General features: G+C 39.8%; 1 protein-coding gene across 1 annotated transcript in view; it reads right to left on the bottom strand.

Annotated features, from left to right (window-relative positions):
- AFF3 (ALF transcription elongation factor 3) overlaps positions 1-18,736 on the bottom strand; it is a 565,373-nt gene that overhangs the window by 161,214 nt on the left and 385,423 nt on the right. The window contains exon 8 of the mRNA XM_068973380.1: positions 14,423-14,474. Coding sequence (XP_068829481.1) covers positions 14,423-14,474 — 52 coding nt within the window. The remainder of the gene's footprint in view (positions 1-14,422; positions 14,475-18,736) is intronic.

Below are 18,736 nucleotides of genomic sequence, written 5' to 3'. Positions count from 1 at the left end.
AAGCCAGGAAGTTTTTGGTTTTGGCACTGAGCCGGCCGGCAACTTGATCCTAGATTTGCTAGCCTCCAAAGCTATGAGAAATAACTTTCTGCTGTTTATATGCCACTGAGTCTATGGTAGTTTATTATACAGTGGCCTGAATTGATGGAGTTGATATAAACTCATTGATATAACATGGATCACCTTTCACCTTTATAAATGACTCACAGGCACACATCAGACACCTGGAAAGGAGCTTTGGACATCATTTAGACCCACTTTGTTCCACTAGTCAGTGATATCCAAGTCTTCCAAGATGTTTAAGGTCAGCAGCGGTGGAGGTGAATTCTCCAGCCACCTCTGGGGACAGGTAAAGCCATGAACTGCTGGCCTCTGGTCCTACAGTCTGCAGGCCGGGAGAAGAGCACTTCCGGCTGACATCTCTGGAGAAAAACTGACCACTCAGCCTTTTTCTTCACAGCCCCAGCTTCTCTAGACTTTGTAAACTTCCTGCTGCTGTCCAGTCACTAAGTCATATCAAACATTTCACAACGCCATGGACTGCTTTCCTGTCCTTCGCTATCTCCCAGAAATTTAACAGTGATACATCTAACCATCTCATCCTCTGTCACCCTGCTTCTTCTTTTGCCTTCAATCTTTCCCAGCACCAGGGTCTTTTCCAGTGAGTCTTTGCATCAGGTGGCCAAAGTAGTAGACATTCAGCATCAGTCCTTCCAGTGGATATTCAGGGTTGATTTCCTTTAGGATTGACTGGTTTCATCTTGCTGTCCAAGGGACTCTCAAGAGTCTTTGTAAACTTAACCGTTTCTAATGGTGTTATCTTTTTAAAAGGAGAGATGAAAATTCTCATTAAGCTCTGATCTGTACCAACTGCAGAGACAGGGTTGCTTTCCCTCTTCCTCTCTTTTCACTTTCTCTCTATGTCACATATTATTACTGTTAAATAGTAATAATAAGAATTTACTGAGTGCCTACTAGGTTCTCCTGGGTTCTCTTACCCTACTGCTCTCCACCCAGGTGCCCTTTCCCAATAAAATCTCTTGCTTTGTCAGCACATGTGTCTCCTCGGACAATTCATTTCCGAGTGTTAGACAAGAGCCCAGTTTCGGGCCCTGGAAGGGGTCCCTCTTCCTCCAACAAATGGCGACTCTGGCGGAGACTCTTCTTCACTGAGACTGACATCCTGACCACTCGGGGTACTCAGGGGCCAGCTTGCCTGCCAATGGACCAGACCCAGAGGCCGCAACTGGGACCCTTTTGTCCCTGGTCTCCTCCTGACGCGGACAACTGGCCAGAGTGCCCCGACCAGTAAGGAACAAGAGACTTTATTGACCTCTCTCCTCTTCCCTCTCTCTTTCCTCTCCTTAACTTTCTTTCCTTCCCTGTTTTTCTAGTCCCCCGGTCCTGGATGCAGGAATCTGGTTGAAGGGCCCTCAGCCTGAGCTGAGGATTGGAGACTGATCACCTCCTCTTGGCAGAGAACTCGAATTCTGCTTCTGGTCTGGGCTGATTTCTGGTAGGGCCGAGTTCCAGTCCTCCCTTCTCTGGAGGCCCAGTGAAAAGTCCCATAACGCCTGGGTATCTGTAGGTGGCAGGAGACGTCTGTAAGGCCACCCCTTTCGCCCCCCTCTCCCGCCTCCTTCCCCTTCTTCTTTCAACCTGGCTTCCTTTCCTCCCTTGAAATCTTCGATGTTAGTACTTGGATCTGAAGTTCTGTGTCTCTATAGGAAGTTTTCTGAGAGACTCTATTCTTGTATTTAAGGGCTTCCCTGGTGGTGCAGAGGTTAAAGCATCTGCCTGCAATGTGGGAGACCTGGGTTCGATCCCTGGGTCGGGAAGATCCCCTGGAGAAGGAAATGGCAACCCACTCCAGTATTCTTGCCTGGAGAATCCCATGGACAGAGGAGCTTGTGGGCTACAGTCCACGGGTCGCAAAGAGTTGGACACGACTGAGCGACTTCAGTTTCTACTAGGTAATGGGCCCTTACCATATATTCCAACTACTGTATTAACTTTGGAGAAAGAAGGTTTTGTGGGTTGCTCTAGTTCAGTCTGAGCTCATAATAGTTTCCCAGTCTTTTATTGTACAATGTGCACGCCGGGCAGACCATTTCCTTCCACTACATTTTGTTATTTCTTTTTGTAAAAATTTAACTGTTTGTGTTTAATCCAGTTTCCTTAATTTATGAAGGTCATTTTGAATCCTCATTTATTCTTTAAAGTTATCGCTATTTTGTTCAAATGCCGACGGGTGCTGCCTTAGGAGTTTTCTACAAGCCTATGCTTTCCACCTCAGACTTGAGCATTGGTTGGCCAGTGGTGGGCAAATCTGGATTAAGCAAGCACAGTGACCCTGCCAAATTGCAGTCTTCCCTGTGTCTGGGAGATCTCCATGTGCTCCTTATTCCTAGAACTTTTCTAGTAAAGATGTTAAATCTAAAAGGATTTCAGTCTGCCTTAGTCACTTGCTCTAAAAGGTCATCACCATAGTCAAGGTCATGGAGGTGTTTTTTTTTTTTTTCTTTTCTTTTGGCTGTGCCATGCAGCGTGCGGGATCTTAGTTCCCTGACCAGGGATCAAACCCGTGTCCTCTGCACTGGGAGCATGGTGGAGTCTTAACCACTGGACCGTCAGGGAAGTCCCCATGTAGGTTTTCTTCTGTGCGATCTTCCAGGAGTTTTACGGTGCTGTGTTTTACACTTAGGTCTGCGATCCACTGTGGGTTAATTTTAGTGAGGAGTGTAAGGCTGTGTCTGGATTCAGTTTTTGAATATGTGGATATACAGTGTTCCACCACCATTTGTTGAAAAGACCATCTGTGTCCATCGGATTGTCTTTAATTGCTTTTCTGAGACCGGCTGACTATATTTAGGTGGGTCTGTTTCTGGGCTCTCTATTGTGTTCCATCATTACTTAGCTACTTTTTTGCTAAGTACTGTAGCTTTATAGTAAGCCTTGAAGCTGGGTAGTTTGGGCCCTCCAACTTTGTTCTTCTTTCTTCTTCTTTCTTCTTGTATTGGCTATTCGACGTCTTTGCCTTTTCCCTTACAGACTTTAGAATCAGTTTGTTGATATCCACAAAATAACTTGCTGGAATTTTGATTCAGATTGCACTGGATCTAAAGATGATGTTGGGGAATTTGTTAATTTTTTATTAGAAGTATTCCATTATGTTTCCAGTACATTGGAAAGTGTTCCAGTATTCCAATATGCCAGAATTGTTTATCCATTTACCAGCTGATGTATATTGGGGTTGTTTCCAGTTTCTGACTATCAAGAGTAAAACCACTATTAAAATCCTTGTACTAATCTTTTAATGACATATGTTTTTCATTTTTCCCATGTTAATAGTTTCAAATGGAACTGTGTACCTAATTGCTGGGGAATGCAATAAATGTGTGTATAAGAAACAGTTTTTTAAAATGGTTATGTGAGTTTTACACTCACAACAGCAATACACTAGCGTTTCAGTTGCTTCATAACCCATGATTGTTTGGTGGTGTTGGTCTTTTCAGTTTTAATCATTCTAGTGGGTATATAGTAGTATTTCATTGAGGCTTTAATTTGCATTTCCCTGAAGAGGAATATTATCAGTAAAATGAATGTTTTCAATTCCTTATTGGCCACTTATATATCTTCTTTTGTTTTGTTCAAGGCTTTGCCCATTTAAAAATATCTGTGTTTTCATCATTTTGTTATTGAATTGTCAGAATTCCTTATATATTCTGGACACAAAGTATTTGTCAGGTATATGTACTGTAAATATATTCTCCCAGTTTGGGTCTCGTCTTGTCATTTCAATGACCATAGATTTAGAATTTTGATGAAGTCCAATTCATCAGGGCTTTCTTTTCTCTGGTTTTGTGGTTTCTGTAAGAAATCATTGCAGGTTATAAAGAAATTGTCCTATGCTTTCTTTTAGAAGCTTTGCAGTTTTGGCTTTGTTGAGGTCTGTGATCCATCTCCATTGTGTCTGGCGTGAGATTCATATGTTTCCCCAGCAGCTGCTCAAGCACCATTTGTTGAAGACTTGGCTTTCTCCACTCAACAGCTTAATGTCTTTATCAAAAATCAGGTGACCATATATTTGTGGGTCTATTTCCAGACTCTATTTTATCTGTCTTAGGTCAGTGCCACACTATCTTAATTACTTTAGTTTTACAGTAAGCCTTGAAATCAGGTACTGTATGGCCTCCAAATTTGCTCTTCTTCAACACTTTTTTGGCTACCAAGGTCCCTTGCTTGTCTATAAAAATTTGCAAGGCAACTTGTCATTTTCTATCAGTGTCCTACTGCCCTTTGATTAACATTACGTCATAGTTGTATAAGAACTGACATATTAACATTCAATTAGCCTTCCAATTTCGGAGAAGGCAATGGCACCCCATTCCAGTACTCTTGCCTGGAAAATCCCATGGACGGAGGAGCCTGGTGGGCTGCAGTCCATGGGTTGCGAAGAGTCGGACACGACTGAGCGATTTCACTTTCACTTTTCACTTTCATGCATTGGAGAAGGAAATGGCAACCCACTCCAGTGTTTTTGCCTGGAGAATCCCAAGGACGGGGGAGCCTGGTGGGCTGCCGTCTATGGGGTCGCACAGAGTCAGACACAACTGAAGCAACTTAGCAGCAGCAGCAGCCGCCTTCCAATTTATGAACTTCTCTCCATCTAAGTATAAAATTTCTCTCCTCAAGGTTTAATGTCTTTTGCTAAATTTATTCAGCATTTTATGTCATTGTAAACAGGGTGGCTTTTATTTCATTTTGCAACTGTTCACTGTTTATTGCTATTAGAAACACAGTTGAGCTTTGTAAACTGACCCTGCTGAATTCATTTACTGGTTCTAGCAGCATGTGTGCTAAGTTGCTTCTGTCATGTCCAACTCTTTGGACTCTGTAGACGGTAGCCCACAGGCTCCTCTGTCCATGGGATTCTCCGGGCAAGAATACTGGAGTGGGTTGCCGCGCTCTCCTCCAGGAGATCTTCCTGACCTAGGGATTGAACCTGTGCCTTTTATGTCTCCTGCATTGGCAGGGGGGTTCCTTACCACTAGCACCACCTGGAAAGCCCTAGTAGTTGTTTATTAAATTTCTTAGGATTTTCTCTATAAGCAATCATTCATAAAGATTTTTCCAAAAGATTTTTCAATCTTTATGTCTATTATTTCCTTTTCTTGCCTTATTGCACTGATTAGAACTTCAGAGAAGGGGATGACAGAGGATGAGATGGTTGGACGGCATCACCGACACAATGGACATGGGTTTGGGTGGACTCCGGGAGTTGGTGATGAACAGGGAGGCCTGGCGTGCTGCGGTTCATGGGGTTGCAAAGAGTCGGACACAACTGAGCGACTGAACTGAAGTGAACTGAGAACTTCCAGTGCAATGCTAAATAGAGGAGATAATGCAGACATTAATGCTATGTTCTTGATCTCAGGAGGAAAGTGTTTGGTATTTCGCCATTAAATATGGTGTTAGCAGGAGGTGTGGGGGCAGATTCCCTTTGTCAGATAAAGTAAGATCTCTTCTTGTCCTAGTTTGCTGAGTTTTAAAAGTCATAGATGGGTGCTGAATCATGTCAAATGCCTTTCCTTCATTGATTTAGAGGATCATATGGTTTTCTCCATTATTTTATTAATATGGTAGATTATATTGATTATGTTTTCTAATGTTAAGTCAACTATCCATTCCTGTGATAAACCCTATTTGGTTATAATGAATCATATCCTCGTGTATCATTGGATCATATATACTAATGGTTTGTTAAGACGTTTAAGTTTTTAATGTTTATAAGAAATATTGGGTGATAACTTTCTTATTGGTGATAACTTTCTTTCTTACAATCCTATGTCATATTTTGGTATCAAGGTTACACTACTTTATAACAATAAATTCAGTAGTTTTTTTTCCTTTCCTATTTTCTGAAGGAGTTTGTGTAAGACTAGTAGATCATTTTTGGTGTTTCATTGGTAGAAATATTTCTTACTTAAGTTTTGATGGAATTTGCCAGTGAAACCATCTGGCTCTGGAGGAATTTTCTTTGTGGAAAAGTTTTGAATACAAATTCAAATTCTTTAATAGTAATAGGGTCATTCAGATATTCTATTTTTTTCTCATGGCAGTTATGATAAATTACATTTTCTGAGGAAACTATTTCATCTAAGCTGTCAAATTAATTAGCAGAAATTAATTCATAATATCCAGTTATTACTGTTTAAATTTCTGTAGGACATGCAGTTATGACGACTTTTTCTTTGCTGACGTTGGTAATTTATATTTTTCCTCTTTTCTTCCTTGATTAGTTCCGTCAGTGTTTTGCTAATTTTACTAAATTTTTAAAAGAAACAAATTTTGGCTTTCTTAATTTTTTTCTATTGTCTTACAATTTCTACTCCTATTGTTATATGTATTTCTTCCTAATTATTTCGGTTTAATTTATTCTTCCTTTTCTAGCTTCTTAAAGTGGAAGCATAAATTACAGTTGTTCACCTTTGTTCTCTTCTCATCTAGCCATGTAAAGTTATATATTTGTTTCTGTTGTGCATATCGTTTTAGTGAATCCAATAAAAGCTCATAAATTGTACATGCATTTTCATTCAGTTAAAATTATTTTCTAATTTCCTTTTTGATTATTCTATTTAGGAATGCGATTTAACTTTTAAATATTAGAGGTTTCCTGGAATTCCATTGCTATTGACTTATAATGGAATCATGCTGTGATCATAGAACATATTCTTTAAGATTTCAATCCTACAGAATTTATTGATATGCCTTTTACTGTGCACAATAAGGTCTATCTTGGTGAGCGAATCATGTGTGCTTGATTACATTATATCTTACACTTTTTGGGTAGCGTTTTATAAATTTCAGTTAGGACAAAGTGGTTGTTGATGTTCAAATCTTCTATGTGCTTCCTAATATTTTGCTTGATTTTTTTTAATTGATTACTGAAGAAAGGGATTTAAAAGATTTCTATTGTTGTTCTCTCAGCTTTTGTTTCACATATTTTGATGATCTATTAGCAAACACACACATATTATGACTGTTATGGTTTCTTCATTAACTAACCTTTTTAGAATGAGAAAATGTTCTTTTTACCTCTCCTAATACTTTCCATCTAGACCTCTATTTGGTAGTTTAATAGTATCACCCTAGCTTTCTTATACTTACTATTTACACAGTCTACCTTTCCCTCTTTTGGCTTCAACCTGCTGTTTTTTGTATTTAAACTGTATATCTTAAAGACAGTAGGCAGTCTTTTCAGTCTAACCTATTTTGGTATTCTATTTTAATGCCTCCAATGGCATTTATGCTCTTTTGGATATTTTTAGTGTTTTGCTAGGTATTTCACCATGCATCCTTAACTTACTGCCAGCCTACCTGCATTTAATATTATTATATATAACTTCACATAAAATGTAAGAATCTTGTAGTCATGCAATTCCACTTACCCTCTCTTATCCTTTGAGCTATTTTATCATATAGTTTATATTTGCATACATCATAAATTCCATAAAACAGTATCTTATTTTTAGCATTAAATAATCTTTTATATTTACACATATATTTTTCATGTCCTGTAAATACTTCCTTCATGTAGGTTTGAACGTCCACCTGATATTACTACCCTTCAGTCTGACAAATTTCCTTTATCATTTATTGTAGTGCAAGCCTCCTGGAGACAAATTCTCTCAGATTATATAACATCAAAAATAACTTTATTTCACTTTATTTTGAAGGATATTTTAGCTAGATTTATAATTCTAACTTGACACTTATCTTCTTTTTTTTTTTTTTTTTTGTCTTTCAGCACTTTAATGATGTCTTTGCTTGTATTCCAGCCTCTGTACTCTGTGGTAGGAATCTTTTGGTTAACTGCATCACTGATACCTTAAACATAATATGTTATTTTTCTCTACCAATGTTTAAGATTTTCAAGATCTCTTTAATTTAGGTTTCAGCAATTTTACTATAATCTTTTAAGGTGTGGTTTTACTTTTCTTTATCCTGTTTAGGATTTGTTGGGAGAAGGAAAATGGCAACCCACTCCAATGTTCTTGCCTAGAGAATCCCGTGGACAGAGGAGCCTGGTAGGTTGCTGTCCATAGGGTCGCAGAGTCAGACATGACTGAAGTGACTTAGCATGCATACATGCACTGGAGAAGGAAATGGCAACCCACTCCAGTGTTCTTGCCTGGAGAAGCCCAGGGACAGAGGAGCCTGGTGGGCTGCCGTCTATGGGGTCGCACAGAGTGGGACACGACGGAAGCGACTTAGCAACAGCAGCACGATTTGCTGAGCTTCATGTAAGTTCATGTTTTCAGCCAGTTTAGGAAGGTTTCAGCTATTAGTTCTTCAAATGTTGTTTCTGATCTACTTCTCTGTCCTCTCCTCTGGGACCCCAATTACATGTATATTATATTGCTTGACACTGTCCTATAATTCACTGAGGTTCTGCTCATTGTTTTTAATCTTCATTCTCATTGTTCTTCATATTAGATAATGCTTACTGATCTGAAGTTTATTCCCCCGTTATCTCATCATTTCCATTTTTCACTTAAGATTATCCAATGACATTTTCATTTTAAACATGTTGCTTTTCAGTTGCAGAATTTTTATTTGGTTTGTCTGAATCATTTTCATTTCCCTGCTGAGAGTCCTCTTCTTTTGCTTACTATGACCATGTTTTTGTTTATGTTCTTGAACATATTTTATTTTATTTTTTTACATTTTTTTATTTTATTTTTTTAATTTTTATTTTTACTTTATTTTACTTTACAATACTGTATTCATTTTGCCATACATTGACATGAATCCACCACGGGTGTACATGCGTTCCCAAACATGAACCCCCCTCCCACCTCCCTCCCCATAACATCTCTCTGGGTCATCCCCGTGCACCAGCCCCAAGCATCCTGTATCCTGCATTGGACATAGACTGGCAATTCGTTTCTTACATGATAGTATACATGTTTCAATGCTATTCTCCCAAATCATCCCACCCTCTCCCTCTCCCTCTGATTCCAAAAGTCCGCTCTACACATCTGTGTCTCTTTTGCTGTCTCGCATACAGGGTCATCATTGCCGTCTTTCTAAATTCCATATATATGTGTTAGTATACTGTTTTGGTGTTTTTCTTTCTGGCTTACTTCACTCTGTATAATCGGCTCCAGTTTCATCCATCTCATCAGAACTGATTCAAATGTATTCTTTTTAATGGCTGAGTAATACTCCATTGTGTATATGTACCACCGCTTTCTTATCCATTCATCTGCTGATGGACATCTTGAACATATTTTAACATCTACTTTAAAGTTATTGTCTGAAAATCCCAACATTTAGGTTACTTTTTTTCTTGATTATGGATAACAATTTCCTATTCCTACACATATTCTTTAATTTTGGGTTAGGCAATAAATATTTTGCATGGTATGTTATAGAGGCTTTAGATTCTGTTTTATACCTTTAGAGTATTAATATTTTTGTTCTTTCAGACAAATCACTAGCTGAACTTGTGAATACTTAGGATTACATTTTGTTATGATCTACTTTGGTTTTGCTCTTAAGTTTTAGGGTGAATCTTTATTCTTAAAGGCAAGGCCTTTCTGAGGTTTCAGGCAAAAACCCAAGTATTTGTAATGATTTACATTAGATTCCCTATAACTTGGGTGAGATTCAAATTCCATACTCTATAGGCAGTCGTAGGCAGTAGATGTTGACATCTCTGCTCAGCTTTTCAGTGGTTCAGTTATTGTTTTCCACTGGGCCCATTGGCCTTTCCCCATACATATGCAGTTTAGAAGTCATTCAAGCATGACAGGGAATTTAAATATAGAAGTGGAACTCTCTTCTGTATGGCTGCCTTCTCTCTGGAATTTCCTCCCTTAAATCCCAGCCACCCTGGCAGCCTTGAACTCCATCTTCAGACACTTCAAGATTATATGATTATGGCCTTGCATCGCAGTTGTTCTTTGTGGAATGTGGAGTGCCCTCAGAGGAGAAGCTGCCTAACTGTAGATCTCATGCATTCCAGTTTCTTTCTTTCAAGGGTCAAACTGCCAACGTTTTCTGCCTTTTCTCGATCAGACTCTAGTGTCTTCAAATTCTAAGTTTTGTTTTTATAAGAATATTTCATCTGGAGTTTTCAATAGTTATCAGCAGGAGAGTTAATCCAACATAAGCTTCTCTATCACTGAGAACACTGGCATTCTATCACAAAAATTTTAATTTGTGTGTGTGCTAAGAATAAACTGTAAAAAGATCTAAAAAAACTCTCATCTTTATGAATACTCAGAAAACCATTCAATAACATATCCTGAAGGGATCCTCAGGTGTTATCCAGGCTACTCTGTCCTATAAGGCAGCCCCTATGCAGTGACGTATCATGTGTTATGATTAACCTCCTGCTCTTACTTGTTTCAGGAGGTAATGTTTACTGAAGTAACGTTAATTACCAATGTTTCAGTAATGACTCCATACAAGTATATACTGCAAAATGATCATCACAGTAACTCTAGTTGACATCTATTACCACACATAGATACATTTTTGTGTGTGTGTGATGAGAGCTTTTAAGATTTACTCTTAGCAACTTGCATATATTTAATACAGGATTATTAACTATAGTCACCATGATTTACATTACATTCCCAGGGCTTTTAAATTTTATAGCTAGAAGTTTGTATGTTTTGACCACCTTCACCCATTTTGTCCACTGCTCGCCCCCAGTCTCTGGAGGCTACTAATCTGTTCTTCGTATCTATGAGCACTCTCTCTTTTTTAAAGATTCTACATCAAGTGAGGTTATATGGTATTCGTCTTTCTGTTGGACTTATTTCACCTAGCATGATGCCCTCAAGGTCCGTCTGTATTGTCACAAGTAGCAGGATATCCCTCTGTTTAAAGCTGAATAATATTCCATTGTGTACATAGACCACATTTTCTTTATCCATTCATCTGTCAGTGAACACTTAGGTTGCTTCCATGTCTTGGCCATCACAAAAATGCTAATCTCCAGCTAGGTTGGTAAAGAATCTGCCTGCAATGCAGGAGACCTCGCTTCGATTCCTGGGTCAGGAAGATCCCCTGGAGAAGCAAACGGCAACCCACTCCAGTATGCTTGCCTGGAGAATCCCATGGACAGAGGAGTCTGGCGGTGTACATACAGTCCATGGGGTTATAAGAGTCAGATATGACTTCGCAACTAAACCGCCTCACTTTTAAAAGAGGCCAGTGAGGAAAGATGCTTCCTTGGAAAATGAGCTGTACGGAGACTCAATTTTATACTACAATTTAAATCCATAAAATGCCTTTAAATAACTCACAGTTCATGGAACTCTACAGACAAAGGAATGTAGAGGCATCTTGGAAGTTGACATTTTCCCACCAAACCACAAATGCGGAACATGCATCTTTCCCAGTGCCTGTGTGCGTGTTAGTGACAGTTTCCTCTGCTCTGCTTCACCCCTTCAGTTCCCACGGAGTTCATAATTTTGGTCTGCTTTATCAGGTTATCTCGGGCTTCCCTGGTGGCTCAGATGGTAAAGAATCTCCCTGTAATGCAGGAGACCTGGGTTCAATCCCTGGGTGGGGAAGATCCCCTGGAGGAGGGGATGGCAACTCACTCTAGTATTCTTACCTAGAAAATTCCATGAACAGAGGAGCCTGGTGGGTGTCACATAGGGTCAGACATGACTAAAGTGACTTAGCAGATACCCATCAGGTCTTCTCAGCTTGCTCCACCTTCTGGCATCCGTACAGTCTGATTCTGCTGAACTGGCTTCTGAATCATTATGATTATCCTGACCCTTAATGTTGAGTATCCTCTCAAAATCCACATGTTGAAGTCCTAACTTCTAGTACTCCAGAAGGTGATTTTATGTGGATACAGGGTCTTCACCAGGGTAATGATGTTAAAATGAAATCATTAGGGTGGGCCAAAATCCAACATAACTAGTATTTTTATAAAAAGGGGAAATATGGGCACAGAGACATGCATAGGAGGAAGATGATGTGAAGAAACTCAGAGAGATGTTTATTCACAGAACAATGAACAAGACCTAGAAAAAGATCCTTCCTTCATAGTAGAAACAAACCCTAATGATAATATTGGGTTTCTAGCTTCCAGAACTTAGATAATAAATTTCTCTTGTTCACGGGACCCAGTTTGTGCTACGTTGTTACAGAGGCCCTAGCAAACTAATATGCTTACCATTTAACAAATAAATAAATTCCCATTTTTCTACTTGGTTTGACTTACGACTTTGTTTTGTCTCCTAAGATCCACTCACCCCCTCATCATGGTAAATGGCCCAAAAAGCAAAATATCCTAAGATTTGTGTTCTAGTTTTATCACTCAAATTGAATGACTTTTCTGATCCTTAGATTCCTTATATGAAAAATAAGGGTACTATCCCTGCCCTACTTATCTGTCTGTATAGATAAAGCTCAGATAGGGTATCACATAGAGACGGTAAATCTCTGCCCAAGTCTAAGGCAGCCTGAGTTCCTGCTCTTTATTTGTAATAAGCTATTCCTCTTGCCTAATCATAACAGAACCACTGCTAGAGGGCTCTATGAGAAGATCAAGCTCAGAAGTCTCCACTTTTAACACAGGACCAACCTCAGACTTTATTTCTGCTATTTCTAGTTCAAGAGGCAGGATGTGAGCAGATGAATAAGGAACTGCTTTGTCCAGGAATGTGGGGTCACGCTTCAAGCTTTCACTATTCACAAATCTCTGGAGGGTTTAAAAGTAATTTCTCAGACAACATATTGATTTTGTTAAGGTAATGAGTTATAGAAACTAAGACTTTTCAGAAATGTATAAGGGAAGGAGAGCTTTAGTGGCACATGAAACTGCATTAACAAAATTTGAGTCTATTGAACGTGATTTTTCTTTTTCGGTTGTTCTGTGAGGTTTGTGGGATCTTAGTTGCCCAACCAGGAGCTGAACCTGGGCTCTGGGCAGTGAAAGTATGGAGTCTTAACCACTGGACAGCCAGGGAATTCCCACTGTATGTGATTTTAAATTTGAAAAAATTAAACGTAGGATGCTAGCTGCTTTCTAACATATTTTGTATGTATCTTTGTCTGCTTTTAAAATGATTTTGTTGAAAAATGGTTGACTCTATAATAATTAACACTTTTATAAAATTAATTATAAAAATAAAATTACTCTCAAATAGTTTACATTTTAGTTGCATAACTTTTTACCTAGTCTCAAACGCTGCTCAAAAGAACCAAATTTTCAAAAGTGACTCTACCCTTTTCAGTTCTCTAGAATGCCTCCAGATGGCATTAAAACCCTTTTCTTATTTTATATAGTAAAAAATTTAAAAATTAGTACTATTTTAATAATTAAAAACCAGACACATTCATTATATCATTAGAAATCATGATAACAGAACCACTTATAATTTTTAGGATATCTTATATCTTAGGATATAACTTTAGGATATATCTTAAGAAAAACCAGCAAATAGTCAGAATCTTTATGAAATAAATAGTCATCCTATGCAAGCCAAAGACTCTTCCTAGACTGAGAAACACATCTTGGACAAATACACTCAATAATGTTCTATCACAAGCTGTCATTTCTAATGGCTAGAAAGCACTTTAAATGCTTAGTAAGAAGAGCACTGGTCCAAATACAGATATATTCACAAAACTGTCTTATAATAAGAAATCACATTTAACTCCTCAGAAATGATAAAAAATAATGATTTTTAAGAAAAAGAAAAACTTGTTACTAATTCCTATTCAGCCAAAATAATTTGTTAGCTCATGAGTTATGTAAACTTTGGCACATAAATTTGGCATCAAATTAATCATCCAAACATTTTTTCGATTGCTTGAGTATTGAGAGGAGAAAGACGAAATGTGGAATGTGTTTTAAAAGAGCCCTTTCTTATCTCTTTACAACTGCGTTTGTTAACTCAAAAACATGAATAATCCTTCCTGGTCCAGGGATGTCTATAACTGTACATTTCACATAATTCAGAGGTGAGGTTGCAAAGGGCAGGCTTTAAAATGACACAGGTACTTCCCAGGTGTGTAGGACAGACGATCTCCCAGTATGTGAGAAACATTCTCCAATTATTTATGACAGTGATAGACGTTGCTGAACAAGTTCCAAAAGCTCTCCTCCCTCCCTCCGCCCCATAATACCATCAAATCTCATTACATCTATCTGTACATTATAAAGAGGAGCCTTGTGTTTTCAAGATTGCTCTTACTGGGCTAAAGCATTAGAAAGACCTCAAAATGCAACTGTATCCAAAAGCATGTAAGCAGGCATTATCATGAGAAAGAGAACCACAGACTTCCTTCCATTATTATTATTACTATAACAAGATATTTGCGCTATTTTGTATTATAAGCTTATTAAAGAACTCGGGATAGAAACAGGAAAGAGACTTACGATGTATTCGATGTGCCATTGTCTGGACTCTCTGGCTCGGCATCACCTTTCTCTTAAAAAAAGAAGCAGAAAAAAAAATACCAACATGTGAGTGTTACAGCCTTTAAGATTTAAGAGAGATTCAATATTAACAATCATTCAAAATGTGCAGCAGGAGGCTTTTAAAACATCTTTTTATTCTCCAAGAACTGGCTTTACAAAATAGTTTCTTCTCTGTAATACAATTGCCTGGGCATGGATCTATGAATAGGTACGAAGGAGCTGTTTGCAAACAACCAGAGGCTCAGAGTGGAGACCCTGGCAAGAGATAAATATCTTACAGATGGAACCTGTTTTCTTCCCCTTCATTTTACAGAAAATTTAAGGAAATAAACCCCATTAGCATTCTAGATGCAAGGCACTTTGACACTTTCTGCCATGTGTATGCTCAGTCACTTCAATTGTGTCCAACTCTTCGTGACCCTATGGCTCCTCTGTCCATGGGATTCTCCAGACAAGAACACTGGAGTGGGTTGCCATGCCCTCCTCTGGGGGATCTTCCTAAACCAGGGATTAAACCTCAGTCTCTTATGTCTCCTGCACAGGCAGGTGGGTTCTGTACCACCAGTGCCACGCGGGATGGTGGTGCCTAGCTTGGGTTTAGCCCTGCTGCTGCTGCTGCTAAGTCGCTTCAGTGGTGTCCGACTGTGCGACCCTATAGACGGCCTCCTACCAGGCTTCTCTGTCCCTGGGATTCTCCAGGCAAGAACACTGGAGTGGGTTGCCATTTCCTTCTCCAATGCATGAAAGTGAAAAGTGAAAGTGAAGTCACTCAGTCGTGTCCGACTCTTAGCGACCTCATGGACTGCAGCCTACCAGGCTCCTCCGTCCACGGGATTTTCCAGGCAAGAGTACTGGAGTGGGGTGCCATTGCCTTCTCCAGTGTTTAGCCCTAACACAAACTAAACCAGGTGGGCAGCATCAGAGCTTGGACAAGAGGATTGTACACAATACTGAGGCTGCACCCCAGCTTACAAGATCCCTAAGAATGACACTCCACAGAGAGCCCTGGCAGCAGATTCTGGGGTCACCCTGTTAGCACAGAATAAGATGCAAATCAGAAATCCTTCCTGACCACCTGAGAGGCTAGTTAAGCAACGTTTCTGCCGTATGTGGTCAAGGATTGGATGGGTCCATTTTTTGGAGTTTTAAAGGGCAAATTCCTCTCACAGTAGATATAATTCTTAGATCCTCAACCACTGATGGTTTGAAACTATACATCCTCATATTATAGGGTGCTTCTTTTTATTTCCTTGAGGCTAGGAGATCGAAGAAGGGCCACCTGGGAGGTGGCTCAGTGGTAAAGAATCCACTTGCTAAGCAGGAGACATGGATTCGATACCGGGGTTAAGAAGATCCCCTGGAGCAGAAAATGGCAACCCACTCCAGTATTCTTGCCTGGTAAATTTCACGGACAGAGGAACCTGGTGGGCTACAGTCCATGGGGTCAGAGTTGGACACAACTGAGTGACTAAGCAGCAACAGAGGAGACAGGAGGGTCGTGACTGCCACGTGAGCTAGCTCTGGTTATGCCAGCTATGCACTGCTAATAGCTTAACAAACCCCAGAGAAGACTATGAGTTGCAAGGGATGGGACTGAAATGGCAACTTGCTTCATTTTGCTATTTCAAGTCAGGCCTGGAGACCTCGTAGAATCCCTCAGTCTATCATTAAGGGTCTCAGGTTTATGCTCTGTACCAAACCCCTTTTAGACACGTAGGCTCAGGAATGACCTCCTAAATCACATGATGAACACATTGCAAAGATGCTGTCCAAGCTTCTTTTTTCCTTATAGGAAATGAAACAGTTGTGAGAGAAAGAAGACCATTCTATATGGCCCACACACCTATCTCAGACGTGACTGTGCTAATGAGTGCCCACATAGTGCTTGGAGCGCCCATGAAGGGCAGCCGCCTTGTAAAAAAGTCACAACACCTGTTTTAACTGCCTCAGCAGCAAACACTGATCAGACAGAGCCCCTAAACATAGGAAATCATGGTGAAGTAAAAGTAGAGACAGCAAATTAATAGACTTTTAAGCTCATATTTCCATATCATATTTTGTCTTCCAGGCCAGACCTGTTGTGAACTCATTGAGAGACAGGCAAGACCTTGTCAGCTACTTTAATGCTAGACAATAACCTAATTTAGTAGTTTCCAGAATTATTTTCCAATAAGTAACCACAATTCCTGCCAGAATCCCCAAATACAGAGTTACCTAAGACAGGTAAAGACAACTGGCTGCTGCTGTGGTTCAGGTGTGTCCGACTCTTTGTGACCCCCATAGACTGCAGCCCACCAGACTCCTCTGTCCTTATCAAGATTGCTCAGTGAAACATCAACAACCTCAGATATGCAGATGATACCAGTTTAATGACAGAAAGTGAAGAGGAACCGAAGAGCCTCTGGATGAGGGTAAAAGAGGAGAGTGAAAAAACTGGCTTAAAACCCAACGTGAGAAAGACAACTAGATGGAGGTTTGATTTTTCTTAAACACAGTGACTTTTCCCCCTTTCATTTGGAGAAACTGGTTATGTTTCCTGGTCTGCAGCCACCAGAAGTCACCCCATATCTCATCATCATCAGGAATGTAAACAGCAGGCAACCGTAAACATTTCTGAACAACTTATGTCAAAAAAAAAAATCAATACGCATTACGAAGACATTATTTGGATGCTTGAATAAATATGTTTTACCTTGATCAGCAATGCTGCCAGATAACCCGCAGGCTGGGGGACAGAGGCCTTACTGCACCTGGGGTCTGGGGGCTGCGGGGAGGGCTGGATCAGTGCAGGCGCAAAGCTGCAGCTGATTACCTCTGCTCTTAGCAGCACTTATGTTGTGGCAACGGGGAAAACAGAACAGATTCTGGCAAACAGGAAGGATGCAACAGGGCCAAATGAGGCATTTGTGAACAGTCTGGGAGTGAATGCTCTCAGCTGATCATGAATTAACCTTTCTGGGGGAAAAGTGAGCTCAGGATAAGGTCAGGAATTAAAACTATGTCTGTTCATCAGAAAGAACTAAACGCAAAATTCTCCCCAAATATCTGGAAATTTTAGGTGATGCAATTTCTGAAGTTAACTTGAAATGTCTGAGTGTACAAGCCAGGAAGAATCATAGGCTCTTTATCAGGACCCAAGGGAAAAATGATGAATGTAAGCCAGAAAAAGTGCTCAGGAAGAGACTTTCCAGTTGGGTGCTCAGGAGATGTTTCCTTGCTACCACCAAACAGGACTATTGGGGGTCGTTCTGACTATTTCAGCTGATTTCACAATAGATTCCACATTGCTGTCCTTTGGAAGGGATCTGAATTGATCTTTTGAGGAAATATAATTACAGATAGGAAGAGAGAAAAAATGAGCCATAGAAAGAAAAATTATATATACACACACACGTATGTACTCACACATGTAAATAGATATGTACATGTATATCTATATTATTTGTGTTTTTTCTTTTTAAATTTCTTTTTAACTTTTTGTTTTATGTTGGAGTATAGTTGATTAACAACGTTGTGTCAGTTTCAGGTGTATAGCAAAGTGATTCAATTATACAGATACATGTATCTGAAGCTGAAACTCTGGCCACCTGATGAGAAGAGCTGACTCATTGGAAAAGACCCGGATGCTGGGAAAGATTGAGGGCAGGAAGAGAAGCGAGTGACAGAGGATGAGATGCTTGGATAGTATCACCAACTCAACAGACATGAATTTGAGCAAACTCTGGGAGACACTGAAGGACAGGGAAGCCTGGCATAATGCAGTCCATGGTATGGCAAAGAGTCGAGCATGACTTAGCGAGTGAAAAACAGCCTTCTTTTCCAGATTCTTTTCCTGTTTAGGTTGTTACCTAATGTTGAGTACAGGGTTCCCTGTGCTGTACAGCAGGCTCTTGCTGGTTATCCGTTTTAAATGTAGCAATGTGTCCATGTTCATCTCATGTGTTCTTTCAGCTTGACGCTCTGTATTTGTCTCCCTGAGCCTTCCACAGGACCAAGCACATATACACACTCAGTATATGTCTGCTGTCTGATGACCTTTCATTACCGCAGAATCCCACGCGATAGTGGGAAAGAGGAGAATGGCGTATGTGCACATTCCACTGAGAAGGATACCGACTTTGACGTATGAAAGTTTTGAGGCTCCAATAGGCCACTTAAAAAGGTCCAGTAGCTACATGTTTAATCCAATAAATGTACCAAGGGCTTATATAGTGTGTACTCTGTCTGGAAAGATAGATAATGTCTAATTTAACTGAAAATGACTGCACTACT

This window comes from Capricornis sumatraensis, chromosome 1 (assembly GCF_032405125.1).
Source record: "Capricornis sumatraensis isolate serow.1 chromosome 1, serow.2, whole genome shotgun sequence".
Lineage (NCBI taxonomy): Eukaryota > Metazoa > Chordata > Mammalia > Artiodactyla > Bovidae > Capricornis > Capricornis sumatraensis.
This window is presented reverse-complemented; position numbering and strand designations above follow the sequence as displayed.